General features: G+C 42.9%; 2 protein-coding genes across 5 annotated transcripts in view; one reads left to right on the plus strand and one right to left on the minus strand.

The window, feature by feature from the left end:
- The window catches only part of pdlim3b (PDZ and LIM domain 3b), a 12,298-nt gene extending 3,992 nt beyond the window's left edge, over window positions 1-8,306 (plus strand). The window contains exons 2-8 of one of the 3 annotated variants that reach the window (XM_012829263.3): window positions 1,405-1,556; window positions 2,167-2,254; window positions 4,532-4,599; window positions 4,956-5,159; window positions 5,595-5,722; window positions 6,227-6,338; window positions 7,454-8,306. In XM_012829263.3, coding sequence (XP_012684717.2) covers window positions 1,405-1,556; window positions 2,167-2,254; window positions 4,532-4,599; window positions 4,956-5,159; window positions 5,595-5,722; window positions 6,227-6,338; window positions 7,454-7,643 — 942 coding nt within the window. In that variant the 3' untranslated portion in view covers window positions 7,644-8,306. Of the gene's footprint in view, window positions 1-1,404; window positions 1,557-2,166; window positions 2,255-4,134; window positions 4,320-4,531; window positions 4,600-4,955; window positions 5,160-5,594; window positions 5,723-6,226; window positions 6,339-7,453 lie in introns of all 3 variants that reach the window. The other 2 variants (XM_031587586.2, XM_031587587.2) reach the window with 2 other exon arrangements.
- Window positions 8,307-8,743: 437 nt separating this feature from the next.
- c20h4orf47 (chromosome 20 C4orf47 homolog) lies at window positions 8,744-12,519 on the minus strand. 2 transcript variants are annotated; one of them, XM_012829252.3, is made up of 8 exons: window positions 12,123-12,519; window positions 11,661-11,762; window positions 11,345-11,564; window positions 10,464-10,601; window positions 10,302-10,377; window positions 10,009-10,191; window positions 9,461-9,633; window positions 8,744-9,344 (listed from the first exon to the last, which is right to left on the minus strand). In XM_012829252.3, the coding sequence occupies exons 2-8, from the start codon at window positions 11,755-11,757 to the stop codon at window positions 9,287-9,289; spliced, it is 945 nt and encodes a 314-aa protein (XP_012684706.1). In that variant the 5' UTR covers window positions 11,758-11,762; window positions 12,123-12,519; the 3' UTR covers window positions 8,744-9,286. The 2 variants fall into 2 exon arrangements, with proteins under 2 accessions (XP_012684706.1, XP_031443167.1); XM_031587307.2 differs by having other exon boundaries at window positions 11,661-11,780.
- Between the last annotated feature and the right edge of the window lie 333 nt (window positions 12,520-12,852).

Below are 12,852 nucleotides of genomic sequence, written 5' to 3' on the forward strand. Positions count from 1 at the left end.
TTGTTCTCCGAAAGTTTGTACCTTCATGACAGCCCAGCTTTGTTCATTCGCACACACCAAACACACCCCTGTGTCACACGTTTGTAACACCGAGGGAAAAATATCATCCTCCAAGTGCATCTCTGTGAGGTTCACAGCAGTCATGGTAAGCTTTATCCCAGCACAACAATGAACACCAGATGTCTGGCCTTGGAGAGGGCATTGTGGCACACAAGCAATCGTTTGCCTCCAGTGACCTGAACTAAGGAAAGAGATCAAAAGAACATTTGTGTCATAACATAATACTAGGGAGCCCGCAGAACCCTGCACAGGAGATTAGCATGTTTTGGCTCATTTTCTATGGAAGTGCCAAAAAAAAAAGTCTTCCTTATTTCAAAGGAGGAAACGTAGGATGATGAACACAAGATGGCACTGAGGAAGCATATTTCAAGGCTCCCCATTAGTGTTATTTATTTTCTGTAGGAAAATTCAAACTACGCCTCAAGTGTTTTATAGTTTCCTGTCGTGTAATGTATTTCAGTACAAATAACTTCCACATAAAAGAAGGAAAGACAGAAAGGATGAGGGAGAGAGGGAGAGAGGAGAGAAAAAAAGGTATAGAGGATAAAAAGCATTAAAACTAATGATCACACAACTCCCACTCTCCGGCTCTGAATAGCTGAGATGAGCTAAATCTGCCATCTTTGATGGAGTAAGCAGAGCAAGACGACCCATGTTATGGAGGGCTTGGGGAGGGGTGGGGTGTGTTTGTGGGTTCACCATCTCCCAGAGCAGGTGCTGAGGCCCCCCTAGACAGGGTGAAGCAATGAGATGAGAGACAGGGAGGGGGGGTGGAGGAATACCTCAGAAATGAGCCTGCCAGAAAAAGAGGGATGATGTCAGAGGCCACTAATGAAAGCGAGAGAGAAAGAGAGAAAGAGAGAAAGAGAGAAGAGGGGGTTGGAGTGAAGAAGGGAGGGTGAAGGGGTGGGGGTAGGGGTGTGTGGAACGCCATTGCAAATTCCACAGCAGTTAGATCAGCGCGCTACTGATAGGCCACACTGCGGCCCTGAGCATGATCCAGCACCCTGATTGACACATCCACATTCAGCTATTAATAGGGCACTTACAAACATGAACCTGGACGAGGGACAAGTTACTTGTCACGGTTATCTTTCTTTGTCTGAGGGCTTTCTTCTGTCTCTGATACAAATATAAGACTCATTTATAGGCAATGTCTCTGAGGATAACCTCGGGAAAATACCTTGAGCTTGTTTTCAATTTACACAACCATTCTGCCAAATGCTAAAGCTCCCTGGGAATGGTATCCTGGGCATTACCTCACGCCATGCAAGGCCAGTTTAGCCATGTGCCACGCCACCTCTGGCATTTGTTCTTCTCATCCGATCCTCGCCACTTTCACAGGTAACCCCTGGTAGTAAGGCCTCACTGGCAAACCTGTGCCCAGGTGATGTCATCCTTGCAATAGAAGGGGAGCCAGCAGATGGCCTGACCCATGGCGAAGCCCAGCTAAAGATCAAAGACTTCACCAACCAGCTCACCTTCAAGATTGAGAGGTAAGAGAGCCCTCTGTTCACACACACACACACACACACACACACACACACACACACACACACACACACGCACATGCACACACACACACACATTCTCACATTGGCGATAGGCATAATGCACTCAAAGACATGCCAACACAGCGAGATGGATTACGTTCCAATGCTATAACCTCCAGGGTAGCCAGTGTATTCAGTGTCGTCCATGAGTGATACAGACTCAGTAAGAATGGATGAACATTATTGTGAATACAAGGAGTGAATTTATAGAGGCTCAACACAAGATATCCACAAGGTCAAAGGGGTACATCTAATCTGTCTTGACTGGGTCTCTGTGTATCAGTGTCTGAATATGGAAGGCCAAGAGGTAGGAGCAACAGGATTGTAAGTCAAGGACTTGGCTGGGAACTTATTGCCGTATTTCTTGCGATACTGGCGTAGGCGAGTCTGATTTGTAGGTGCTGCGGAAGGGTTGCTGATGTGAATTACGGCCGGCTCAAAGTTGTTGCCAAGGGCCCAAGTGACTCATCCACTGTTGCTGTTTGATCTTAATTTATGACTTTCTCCAGGGAGGTGACCCTCGTTTTCCGCCCGTATGTTTCATCTGTTGCAGACCCCAATCCTGGCTCTGGTCCCCCGCGGTTGCCACCGACGACGGTAAAGTGAACCCGTTCAAAATCAACCTGGAGGCTGAACAGCAAGTGAGTTGTCCGAATCTTAATGACATGACCACCGCATCGCGTGATGTTTTCTACTCTGGTATGTTGCAGGAATGCAGTGGTGGAAAGTAACTAAGCACATTTACTCAAGTACCGTACTTAAGTACAACTTTGAGGTACTCGGACTTTACTTGAGTACTTCCATTTTATGCGACTTTACACGATTCACTCCACTTTATCTCCACTTTATCTCTAAATATTGTACCTTCTATAATACTACATTTATTTGACAGCTTTAGTTACTAGTTACTTTTAAGAACATTTTACACTTCAGATAATATAACAAGATTTTAAAATACAACACGCTGTTAAAGATTAAACCAGTGGTTTCCAACCTTTTTGGCTTCTGACATCTTGCAAAAAGCAGTGTGTAGTTGGGGTCACATTTCAGTTGTCTATAAGTTGTTAACAGCTACACCAAATAGTCATTTTTCACTCTAAACTAAATGATCCAATATCTCACCAAAAATTTGAGAAATAAAATGAAATAGATTTCTGTATGAGAACTTTGTCCTTCTTTCCTCTCCCCCATCATCTCACCACCCCTCAGATATATCTGGTGAAGCTGTAAATACAACTTTATAGAAAGAAGTTCAAACTGACTCCACCTCCAGCAGGTACAACCGTAACATGATGTTTACACACTGATGATCTCTAATGTCGCACATAATAATATATCAGTCAGAAGGACCAAACCAGTACTTTTACTTTAATACTTTAACTAAATTTTAATGCTAATACTTTAGTACTTTTACTTCAGTAGGATTTTGAATGCAGGGCATTTACTTCTAATGGAGTATAATGGAGTTGGGTGCCACAGCCAGGAGTGAATGATGCTTGTTAACGTTGGTTTTATGGATGTTCGACTGCACGGGGCGTGTGAGAGAGATTAAGAGTCACCGTCCTCGCCTGCTTTATGTGAATGGCTGAGCGACACCTCTGGACTGATTTATGCTTTAATGGTTAGTCCCTGCCACCGATACGTTTATATTTAAACTGATCTGTCCCGAGTACAGGCCTTTCCTGGCCTGGGCTGTTGTCCAGTGCAGAGCCAGAAGTAGTAATAGTAAAAACAAGACCGAGTAGTACCGTAGGAGGACTGGGACCTTGCAGCTCAAGTTGTACAGCAAAACACTTTCAATGCCAGGGTCAAATATTAGACAAGGACAAGGGAGGGTGCACACACTGATAAAAATGTGAATCCTCCCTGTTCCGCAAGTACCTTTAGAAAAAAAGGGCCACTACATACATTACTACATCTGACGGATTTAATTAAAGAATGAAGTCTTTGAAAGTTAAAAGGTCTCCCTGAACTAATTACATCCAGAGAACATTTTTCATATGCACACATAACTTATTTGACCTCGGACCGATAGGACCTGGAGTAGTTTCACTTTCTGATAACGCAGACTGTAATACGGAAAGAAACTCTAGCTGTTCCAATGAGAGGTCAGGCCAGGTATATTGTTAAAGTGAAAACCATATCAGTCCCTGTAACTGAACCCCAAGAGACCCCACAAGATGAGGACAGGAAATCATGCATAGCAGTATCAAATGCCAGCTCAACACTTAAATGATTCATCACACACCCTATCAAGTGTTAGCAGTTACCGTTAGTAGTTAGCGGCTACCTGACATTTAGCTTCATTCATAATTGCCTTGATGCTCGTTTGGATCCATGTTCTGCTCTTCTGTCTACTGATGTGCAGCTAATGGCCTTCCATGGTTCTGCTGATCTGTATGTTAGCTGTAGTCAGAGGCTATGTTTGGTTTGGTGAACGAGCTGGACCAAACATGCAGTAGGTTGTGTGGTGCCTTGAGCTGGAGCATGTAGTGTGTGTTTCTGTGCCCGGCATGCTCAGGAGTTCAAACCGATCGGCACAGGGCACAACCGGAGAGCCCAGCCATTTGTGGCCGCCAGCCTGGAGGACAACCGGCAGGTGGTGAGCTCGTCCTACAACACACCCATAGGCCTCTACTCCGCGGGAAACATCCAGGATGCCCTCCACGGACAGATCCGGGGCCTCCCCCATGACAAGCCAGAGGGGTGAGTGCTTACCTGCCAGCCCGGTGCCCAGATCGAGCGACCCTCCCCGACCGACGGTTCCCCTTCCGCCATGGTGCTCTTCAGCTGTGGCTGCTACTCACCCCTGCTTCTTCAGCCTGGTCTCACAGGAAACTAGCCAACATCTAATCTCTCTTAACCCGACTGGCTATCTAACTCCTGCGTCCCCCTTCTCTTCTTGTTTTCTCTTGCAGGATCTAGGTTACTTTGAACACAAGTTTAATGTCAGACCAAAGCCCTTCTCACTCTCAGGCCAACACAGGTCAATGGTCTCATCATTTACCTGCATGATTTTTGTACTTTAATTCATAATTATTTATTAATAATATACATTAATGAAATAAAACTAAAGCAACAAATTATTATCTAGCAACTACACTTACCTACAATCAGCTACCCAACCACTAATCATCTAGTCATTTGTTTCAAGAAACCTTCAGGGCTAAATTGATACCTCTGATTAAACTGCACACATTTCATCTGTCCTCAACTTTAACTTCTTGTTCATTCTCTCTTCCATTCTCTGACCAATCCTGATGCGCTCTGACATCTGACTCAACTTCTGTTCTGGCTTCCTTGGCTTTGCCTCTGTTGAACCCCCACATTCTGCATTGACAGCAAAGCACAAGGGCTCATGGGAAATGCAGTTCAGGGTGGCAGCAATCTCCCCCAGTCCATCACTCAACCGGTTGCTCACCCCAACCCGGTCCTTGCCACCTCTGCTCAGTATAACTCACCCATTGCTTTGTACTCGGAGGCCAACGCCGAAAGCGTTCAACAGCAGGCTCAGATGTCTGCTGTCGAGGAGCACTCGTCACCAAGGTAACCATCCCTCCGTGTTTGCCACACTTGGCTCAGACTGACCCCTTATCTCAGCTCGGCTCAGTCAGCACCCAATCACGCCCATTTGGCTGCAGTCACCGCCATCAAATTAGGGCCACAAGTGCGACAGAATCCAGAAATAGTGAGAACCTTCACTTGTCACCAGGGACAACATAGGTTAATCAAAGGCAGGGGACACATTCAAAATACCAAATCTGCGGTCACATGTCGCCATCACAGTTGTTACTAAGAACTCATATCTTCTGTTGTACTAGTCGGGGTTTTTGTGTGTGTCTACACATTCATTTGAATCACCATTATCTGTATAGCCTGCCAAGTTTCCCTTCAGTTGCAATTAATATCAACAGAAGTAGTTCTTGTCTGTGACTAACCGCGTGGGCAGAGGCTGAGGTGTTGGCTACTCTGTCTTCACAGTGGAAAAATGCTGTCATCCATTGAGGACTCCCATGTATACCGCATGCTCCAGGACAACCAGGACCTGCCCCACGAGCCCAGGCAGTCCGGCTCATTCAGAGCTCTCCAGGACTACATTGAGAGCGATGGTAAGCAACACAGGGTTTTTGCCACCTCACCCGAGGAACAAACAAATGTGTGTGAAAACAACCCAGAACGTGCTGCTTGTGTTGTGTGCTTCCCAGCAACGTAGAAAAAGGTGATGATTTGGATAGTTTTGAGTTTTACTTTATCACAATGGCCATTTTGGCCATTTTGAGTAGACTGTATCTATCTATCTATCTATCTATCTATCTATCTATCTCTCTCTCTCTCTCTATATATATATATATATACAGTATAATCCAAAATTCTACTTGTCTGTATCTATCTATCTATCTATCTATCTATCGATCTCTCTCTCTCTCTCTCTCTCTCTCTCTATCTATCTATATCTATATATATATATATATATATATACATATATATATATATATATATATGTATATATATATAATCCAAAATTCTAACTTTTCTGTATATGTGTCGAAGTGTGTTGTATATGAATTTGTGAACAAAATCAATGTGTCCACACTGCTGTTTTTCTCCCATAGGCAGCAGGCCCCTGGTGACCAGAAGTGTACGAGCTCCAGTGACGAAGCCCTCCCCGGCAGCCAGCATACTGTCCAAGCTGCCGCTGTGTGATAAATGTGGCCAAGGCATTGTGTGAGTACCAGCCAGACACAGAGAAAATAACGCCCTTGAGCGGACCCAAACCGCTGCCACTGCCACACATAGAAACTGAATGTGAAGCAAAATTGGTTCTGAGATTCCAGATTCAGTTTTCGTCATCCATTCCAACCACACACACACACACACACACACGCACACACACACACACACACACACACACACACACACACACGCACACACACACACACACACACACACACACACACACACACACACACACACACACACACACACACACAGAGACACACACACACAGAGACACACACACAAACGCACACACACACACACATAGAGACACACACACAGAGACACACACACACACACAAACACATTAATGCAGGACCACAAATGAAGGCTATAAAGACCAAACTGTGGTGGGTTGTCACGTAGGCCTGACAGAAGACCGTGGGTTTAGTATACCACCCTAATTGCTCTTTCTTATTCAAAGGGGCGAAGTAATGGGAGAAGTAATTTGATTCCCAGTTGTCTGTGTATAGTAGATCTTTACATGTCAACTTTTGTTTCTCTTTTCAATGTGCTGTGTCATGTATTGCCATAATACTGAGGTTACTATGCAAGTAAAATGATGTGGTTAGGTATGTCTAACGACACAACAAAGCTTGGGATATACCCTGCATGTCATGGTCAGTATACAGTTTCATATGTCGCAGCTGGAAAACAATGCAATGAAGAAGTGATGTATGACAGCTTTAAACACAATGACCTGCGCTTTAAGCAGTAACCTGTCCTGAAATAGAATACTTTAATCCACTATGATCTACAAATTACATAGACAATGAGAACTGCATGTAATTAAACAACTTGCTCCTCGCTGCACTTTCATGAAGCCCACTGTGATTTACTAATACAGTGGCATTGCATACAAAAGTACAATACTTCAATCCATACGTGCAGTCAAATACTTATTTGGACAAAGTGATAATGAAATAGTAATTTAATGTACTTTTCATTCATCTATTATGACTTCTTGCTGTCTTGAAATAATCATTTAAAAGAGTTTTTTATCTCCGCTCAGTGTGTTCTTGTGACTGGTTGCTAACGGTTTCCTATGTGTTTGGATCTCCCAGGGGCCCCGTGGTGAAGGCCCGGGACAAGTTCCGCCACCCGGCTTGTTTCCTGTGCGCCGACTGTAATATCAACCTGAAGCAGAAGGGCTACTTCTTCGTGGAGGGCCAGCTGTACTGCGAGGCGCACGCCCGGGTCCACACGGTGCCTAAGGATGGTCACGACCTCATCACTGTTTATCCTTCCAATTAAGACAACACAGACAAAACAATCAGACAAACACAGACATGTAGACAACGCTAAAGCAGTGACTGTTTGGATTACAAACACTGCACAGGGTAGGAGTGCTTCATAACATTACAGGGATTCCCAGGTCTTTTGAAAAGCTGGTAGAGTAAGTTGAATGAGGAAGCGTTTGTGTATGTATGTTCACTGCCAATAAAGCTACTGCCATCTCAACTTTTGGGACACCTACCATGCAGTACACAACTACGCCCTGTTAAATTCAGAATTTAAATTGCTTAATGCAATCCTGAAAGGACTTTGAGACTGCAAATTATTGAGAGGCTTGGATGATTGTAATTAGTATGAGGCAGTTTGTTACCAGTGACTTTGGTGAAGCTATTGAGGCCATGTTTTATAAATGTTTCGTGTGTTAATGTGTTGGGATTAAGGTTTCACTGCTATCGTGACAAAGGGAATGCGTGATACTGTATTCTGAGACAAAGCTCAATACCACTGCATGCATGAGTTTTTAACTTCATGTCATTTTCTCTAGTTAGTGCCTTCAACATGTGCAAAGACTTTCTTTCCCAGGAAATGTCTTTCTTTGATTTTCTATGATTTCTTTGATTTGATTTCATGTCACGCCTTTGCAGTAGACTAGCACCAAAATAAATGCATTTTAACCTTTAATGAAGGTGTGTCAGACTGATTGACTTTACGTAGCCTCACATGCGGAATGGAATGCTGAAACTTTTGAGGGATTTCACCGTTTAACACGTCAAAACTTTAAGAAGGATGTGTGTTTCGAACCATCTGGTAACACTGATGAACGTAAGCTGGAGGGGGACTCCATCACTCAAGACCTCGCGCAGCAGACCCAGATGGATGTATAATGTAGCTAGACAGAATTCTTGATGAGTTTTCGACACCTTTCGGAAGGCTTCCAGCTGCACCACTTCTTAGTCAGGCCAGGTGTGTTTCTAAGGTAAGCACATTTGGAAAAACCACAAAGCTCTTTACAAACACCAGAGGCCTCATATGATAAATAGTTTTTAGGCATTTTAGAACAATTTGAGCTTATGGCAACTGTTTGTTCCCATTTGTAAGAAGATTGTGTGTTGACATGCCCTAAAAGAAGCTTAGCCTTCTTATAATATGACTTTAAATGTTTTTGTAAACTATTTGCATCGTTTGAAGCGCAATATCTTTTTTTTCATGCAGTCTTGTCCCCACTCTACAACACATACAGCATTCCATTCTGCGTGCCTTCAGTCAGCTGTTACCTCGGTCAGCCTGATGAATTATTCAAAGCCAGGATCATAGTATTGTTCGCCAGGGAAAAGGTTACCAGTCATGACCCATATCCTCAGGCAGTATGGGTAACACAACACATAACAGAAAGCAAACTCAAATAGAAAAGTTTTAATATCAGTCACTAGTATCCCCATTGAAAGATATATTCATCATATAATAACATCATATTCAGTAATAACACACTTTATACTGACCCTTTAACCTCCAGAAAACTCTACTTCTGACAAGAGCAACAAATAAAATATCGTTCAGTGACAACATTGTCATAATTATTGCAATGGCAACCATAGCTCTTTTCCCAGTCACAATCAGTAAAAACAATTGTATTCCATCTCTCCTCTCTCCTGCAAGTCCTGTTAGATGATCAGTTTCATAACAGGTGGCATTGTGTTGTAGTTTGTTGCATTCACCATCCTGCAAGATGAAAAGCACAGTGCAATGCACCACAAATATAGTAAACAAAATGCTGATTCAGTGTTTGTAAAATATGTGAGGCTCTTTTAAAAAGGCTGGGTTAACAGGTTTCTTACTTGTTGACATTGACAGTGATGATGCTCTTAACTGGGGTGCTCTTGAGTCCTGCGGTCGGGCGAAAGATCTTGCCCTCCTTGTTGGTGGTGAGTGTCTTTGGCTTCTGGGTGATGTAAGTGTCCGCTGAGTGTCTGGGGTAGGTGTCAAACGTCCCAGCCTTCATACCTCCAATCTGAGGGGTTGAAGAAAAAGCTCCATAAATAACACTGTAAACGCCAACCACAGAATTAACATTTTTGACATGTACAACTACTTTGTATTTTCTATGCTGTTTTTTTCTTTTCTTGTTTGTTTGTCAGTTTGTTTGTTTGTTTGTTTGTTTGTATGTTAGGGTCACTTATGACAACAACGAATTTCCCATCAGGGATCAATCAAGTAAATCCAATCCAATCCAATCCAAAGACATGAATTCCATACTGAATGTCGCCACGCTCTGACATGTGTGTGCTGCACTGGCCTGGCCCTGACAACACAGACAATGAACAAAAGGCTATCCAGGCTAATGCTAACCCTGGGCGCTGACTGAATCATTTGGCTCAACACTCACCGTTTTGCTGGGAGAGGATGGTTTGAAGGGGACTGCAAAGTGATGTTTTCTCTCATCCATTCTCTTAGAGGGTGGGAGAGGCTTATCTATTTTGAAGGGATTGTTGTCAAAGTAGTCTTTTGGGTGGAGGTTCAAGCGGAACTGTCCCCCTTTCAGCTTCGTCTTGTGGTTTGTCATCTCCCTCTGGGAGATGGAAGAAAAATCTCTGTGTTACACTGACAAAATACAAATGTAATAAGAATGATTTAAGTCAACTGCTGAATGAAATTTGAAATCCGTTTCTCGTCTCTGACCTTAAACAGTTCCTTTACCCTGTCATAGGGGTCAGGGGAGTAAGGGTCAAGTTTGGACAAGGTGACATTTGGATATCTAGTAGGCACAGATAAAAGGTATTATAACAAGAATAAACGCAGATCACATTTAAAAGGGGATTGCACACTGCAGCCAAAACATACCCATAACCACTTCCCTTCTGGGATGGACTAGTGTACAGGTTCTTCCCCGATGATTTGTACGGTTCTCTGGGGACTCGCTGGGCACTCATGGCCTCCATAGGGCCACTAATGGTTCCGTAGTAGCTGCCAACACCTGAGCTGTAATACAGTGTCAAGACTGAGCAAGCTTAAACAAGTACAAACTATACAGAGGCTATAAGGTTTACTAAGCCGTTTTTGAGTTGTGGCCATTGCCATAAGCTAATTTATCATATATTTTAAAATATTTTTACGTAAATAAGTAATAAAACAAGGTTTTCTTTTTAGGTAATTTGACATATTTTACATTTACCATCGTGTGTGACTTGTGTATACCTGTTTACTTATTATTGTATGAGTCTTCAGAAACACCTATCTATTCATAGAGAGTTATGAAAAAGAGACAGCAAAACAGAAATACTTTTGCTGTGGTCTAAACTGTACAGGAAATTAGAGGTCATTTATTTAACTCTCTGTCTAATGTAATCCTGGACCCTGGACAGTGTGCCTGATGGGCTTCCCTCCTGATGGGAGGAGGCTGCATCCCCTTGATGAGAGACTATGATGGAATGGAAAGTCTGAGTTGTCCTGTTTCACATGTGAGCGTTCTAATGGACACCCTCAGCCTCAACGGTCTCCATGGTTTCAGATAAGCATTCTTCAATGGAACACTTTGTGAGGCTTTTTTGACGAGAAATAAATAAATGAAATGTTTGCTAAAGCGGTCACCTCAACTATGTTTTTGAAGAGACAAATTATAATCACATAGACTTTAACAGAAAGAAATGTCTGGTAAATTAAGTATTGTGATACAAGAGATTATATGTGCAAGGCATGATGTATAGCCTGAACTATGGCCTTACGGTTTCTTCTCTCCATTGCTTGGGAGAAAGGTCTTTCCTATATTCTTTTTAGACTGCTGGATCCTGTATTGCCTGTTTTGTTTCACAGGGTCACTGAGGGCCTCCCGCTCAAAGATCCTTTTGAACTGAGTATCGAAAAACCCAGACTGTAGCCCGGACTTTCTCTTGGGCACTGACGTCTGCATCTGTTTATTCTTGTACGCCGACTCATTACATGGACCTATTAAAGGGAAGGATGACTCGCTGTAGCTTTTACACGAAAATAAACCATTATGCATAGATTTTTTTATTTTTTATTTATAGGCCGCCAACTTACGGTAACCAAACGGAGTGTATGTGTCTCCGATGGATACGTAGCCCATCTCTTGGAAGAGTCCCACTCTTTCCATGTCGGATTTCCCCTCCGGCGGCATTGTTCCTGATCTCAAACAACCACCTGTTAGGTTAGGTGTGATTTATCGGAATCATGCAAATTATTATAGAGTAAGAACTGGTCATTCTGAAGTGGCCTACATAATTACCACGCACACTAACGTCTATGCCTGAGATAAAATGTCCAAAATGCCTAGGCTAATATTTGTCACTAAGTAGACTGCATCTTAAAACAATTAAAGATTAGCAATGATCATTTCAGTTGCTGAAAATAATCACATTGTTGGTGGCCTAACGCGATTTTCAGGTTTAAAAAAAAGACACTTGGCTACCCAATGTAGGTTAAAGGTCCTTAAATAGCTCAAAGACATCTTGATTTCTAAAAGCATACAAACTGGGCACTTACCTTGAGTTTTTAAAGATGCAATGCGTTAGAGAATATCAATTAGATATCGTCTTAATATCATATGAGACACACATATCCCGAAATGTTCAAGGTCTGTGTACATGTTGTTTCCTTGGCATCCGTGGTGATCATTACCTAGACGCACCACTGTTAAGGAGGGCGGTGATAATGCGGCCATGCATGACAAAAGAATAGGCAGAAAGCGGTCAGGGCACTCATCGGAATCCCGCTGTATAGTTTAGCTTCTCGATTGTTTTACAGTTCACACGGAACTCATAGGGACATAGGGGAAGAAATAAAATAATAGCTTCATTCAGCTTCTGTGGCCGTGGTTGAAATTATGTGTAAAGTCTTACAGTTGTCCAGATGGTGGAGCTATATACTGTACGGCTTTATAACTAGACTTCAGGCAGTATCCACAGCACTCACAAACATTCTAGACTTCACAGAATGTTATATGCACGGTTCAAATATTTGACTCTTTGTTGCCCACCTTTATAGATGAGAAATTGACATTTTGGATCAGATGGGATTGGTTAGAAAAAGGATTCAGAAAAAAGGTTTAGACACTGCTTTTATCACTCTCACATCATCCGTTTGACAGTACTGGTTAGGGTCAGTAACTCCAATCATGCTCTCTTCCAAGCATGTAACCAAAATGTCCTCCCATATCGTGTGCAAAGACTTGGCAGTGCTAAAATTGTGTTATGTGCATCACACCCAATACACA

Source organism: Clupea harengus, chromosome 20, assembly GCF_900700415.2.
Source record: "Clupea harengus chromosome 20, Ch_v2.0.2, whole genome shotgun sequence".
In the NCBI taxonomy this organism is placed as follows: Eukaryota; Metazoa; Chordata; class Actinopteri; order Clupeiformes; family Clupeidae; genus Clupea; species Clupea harengus.

What these genes read in the sequence shown, in the direction of transcription:
- c20h4orf47 (XM_012829252.3), bottom strand. Translation starts at nt 11,757, where the DNA reads ATGCCGCCGGAGGGGAAATCCGACATGGAAAGAGTGGGACTCTTCCAA. An exon ending in CAGAAGGGAAGTGGTTATGG is followed by an intron (nt 10,378 to 10,463) that starts GTATGTTTTGGC and finishes TGTGCCTACTAG; the next exon opens with ATATCCAAATGTCACCTTGT. An exon ending in CATCCTCTCCCAGCAAAACG is followed by an intron (nt 9,634 to 10,008) that starts GTGAGTGTTGAG and finishes TCAACCCCTCAG; the next exon opens with ATTGGAGGTATGAAGGCTGG.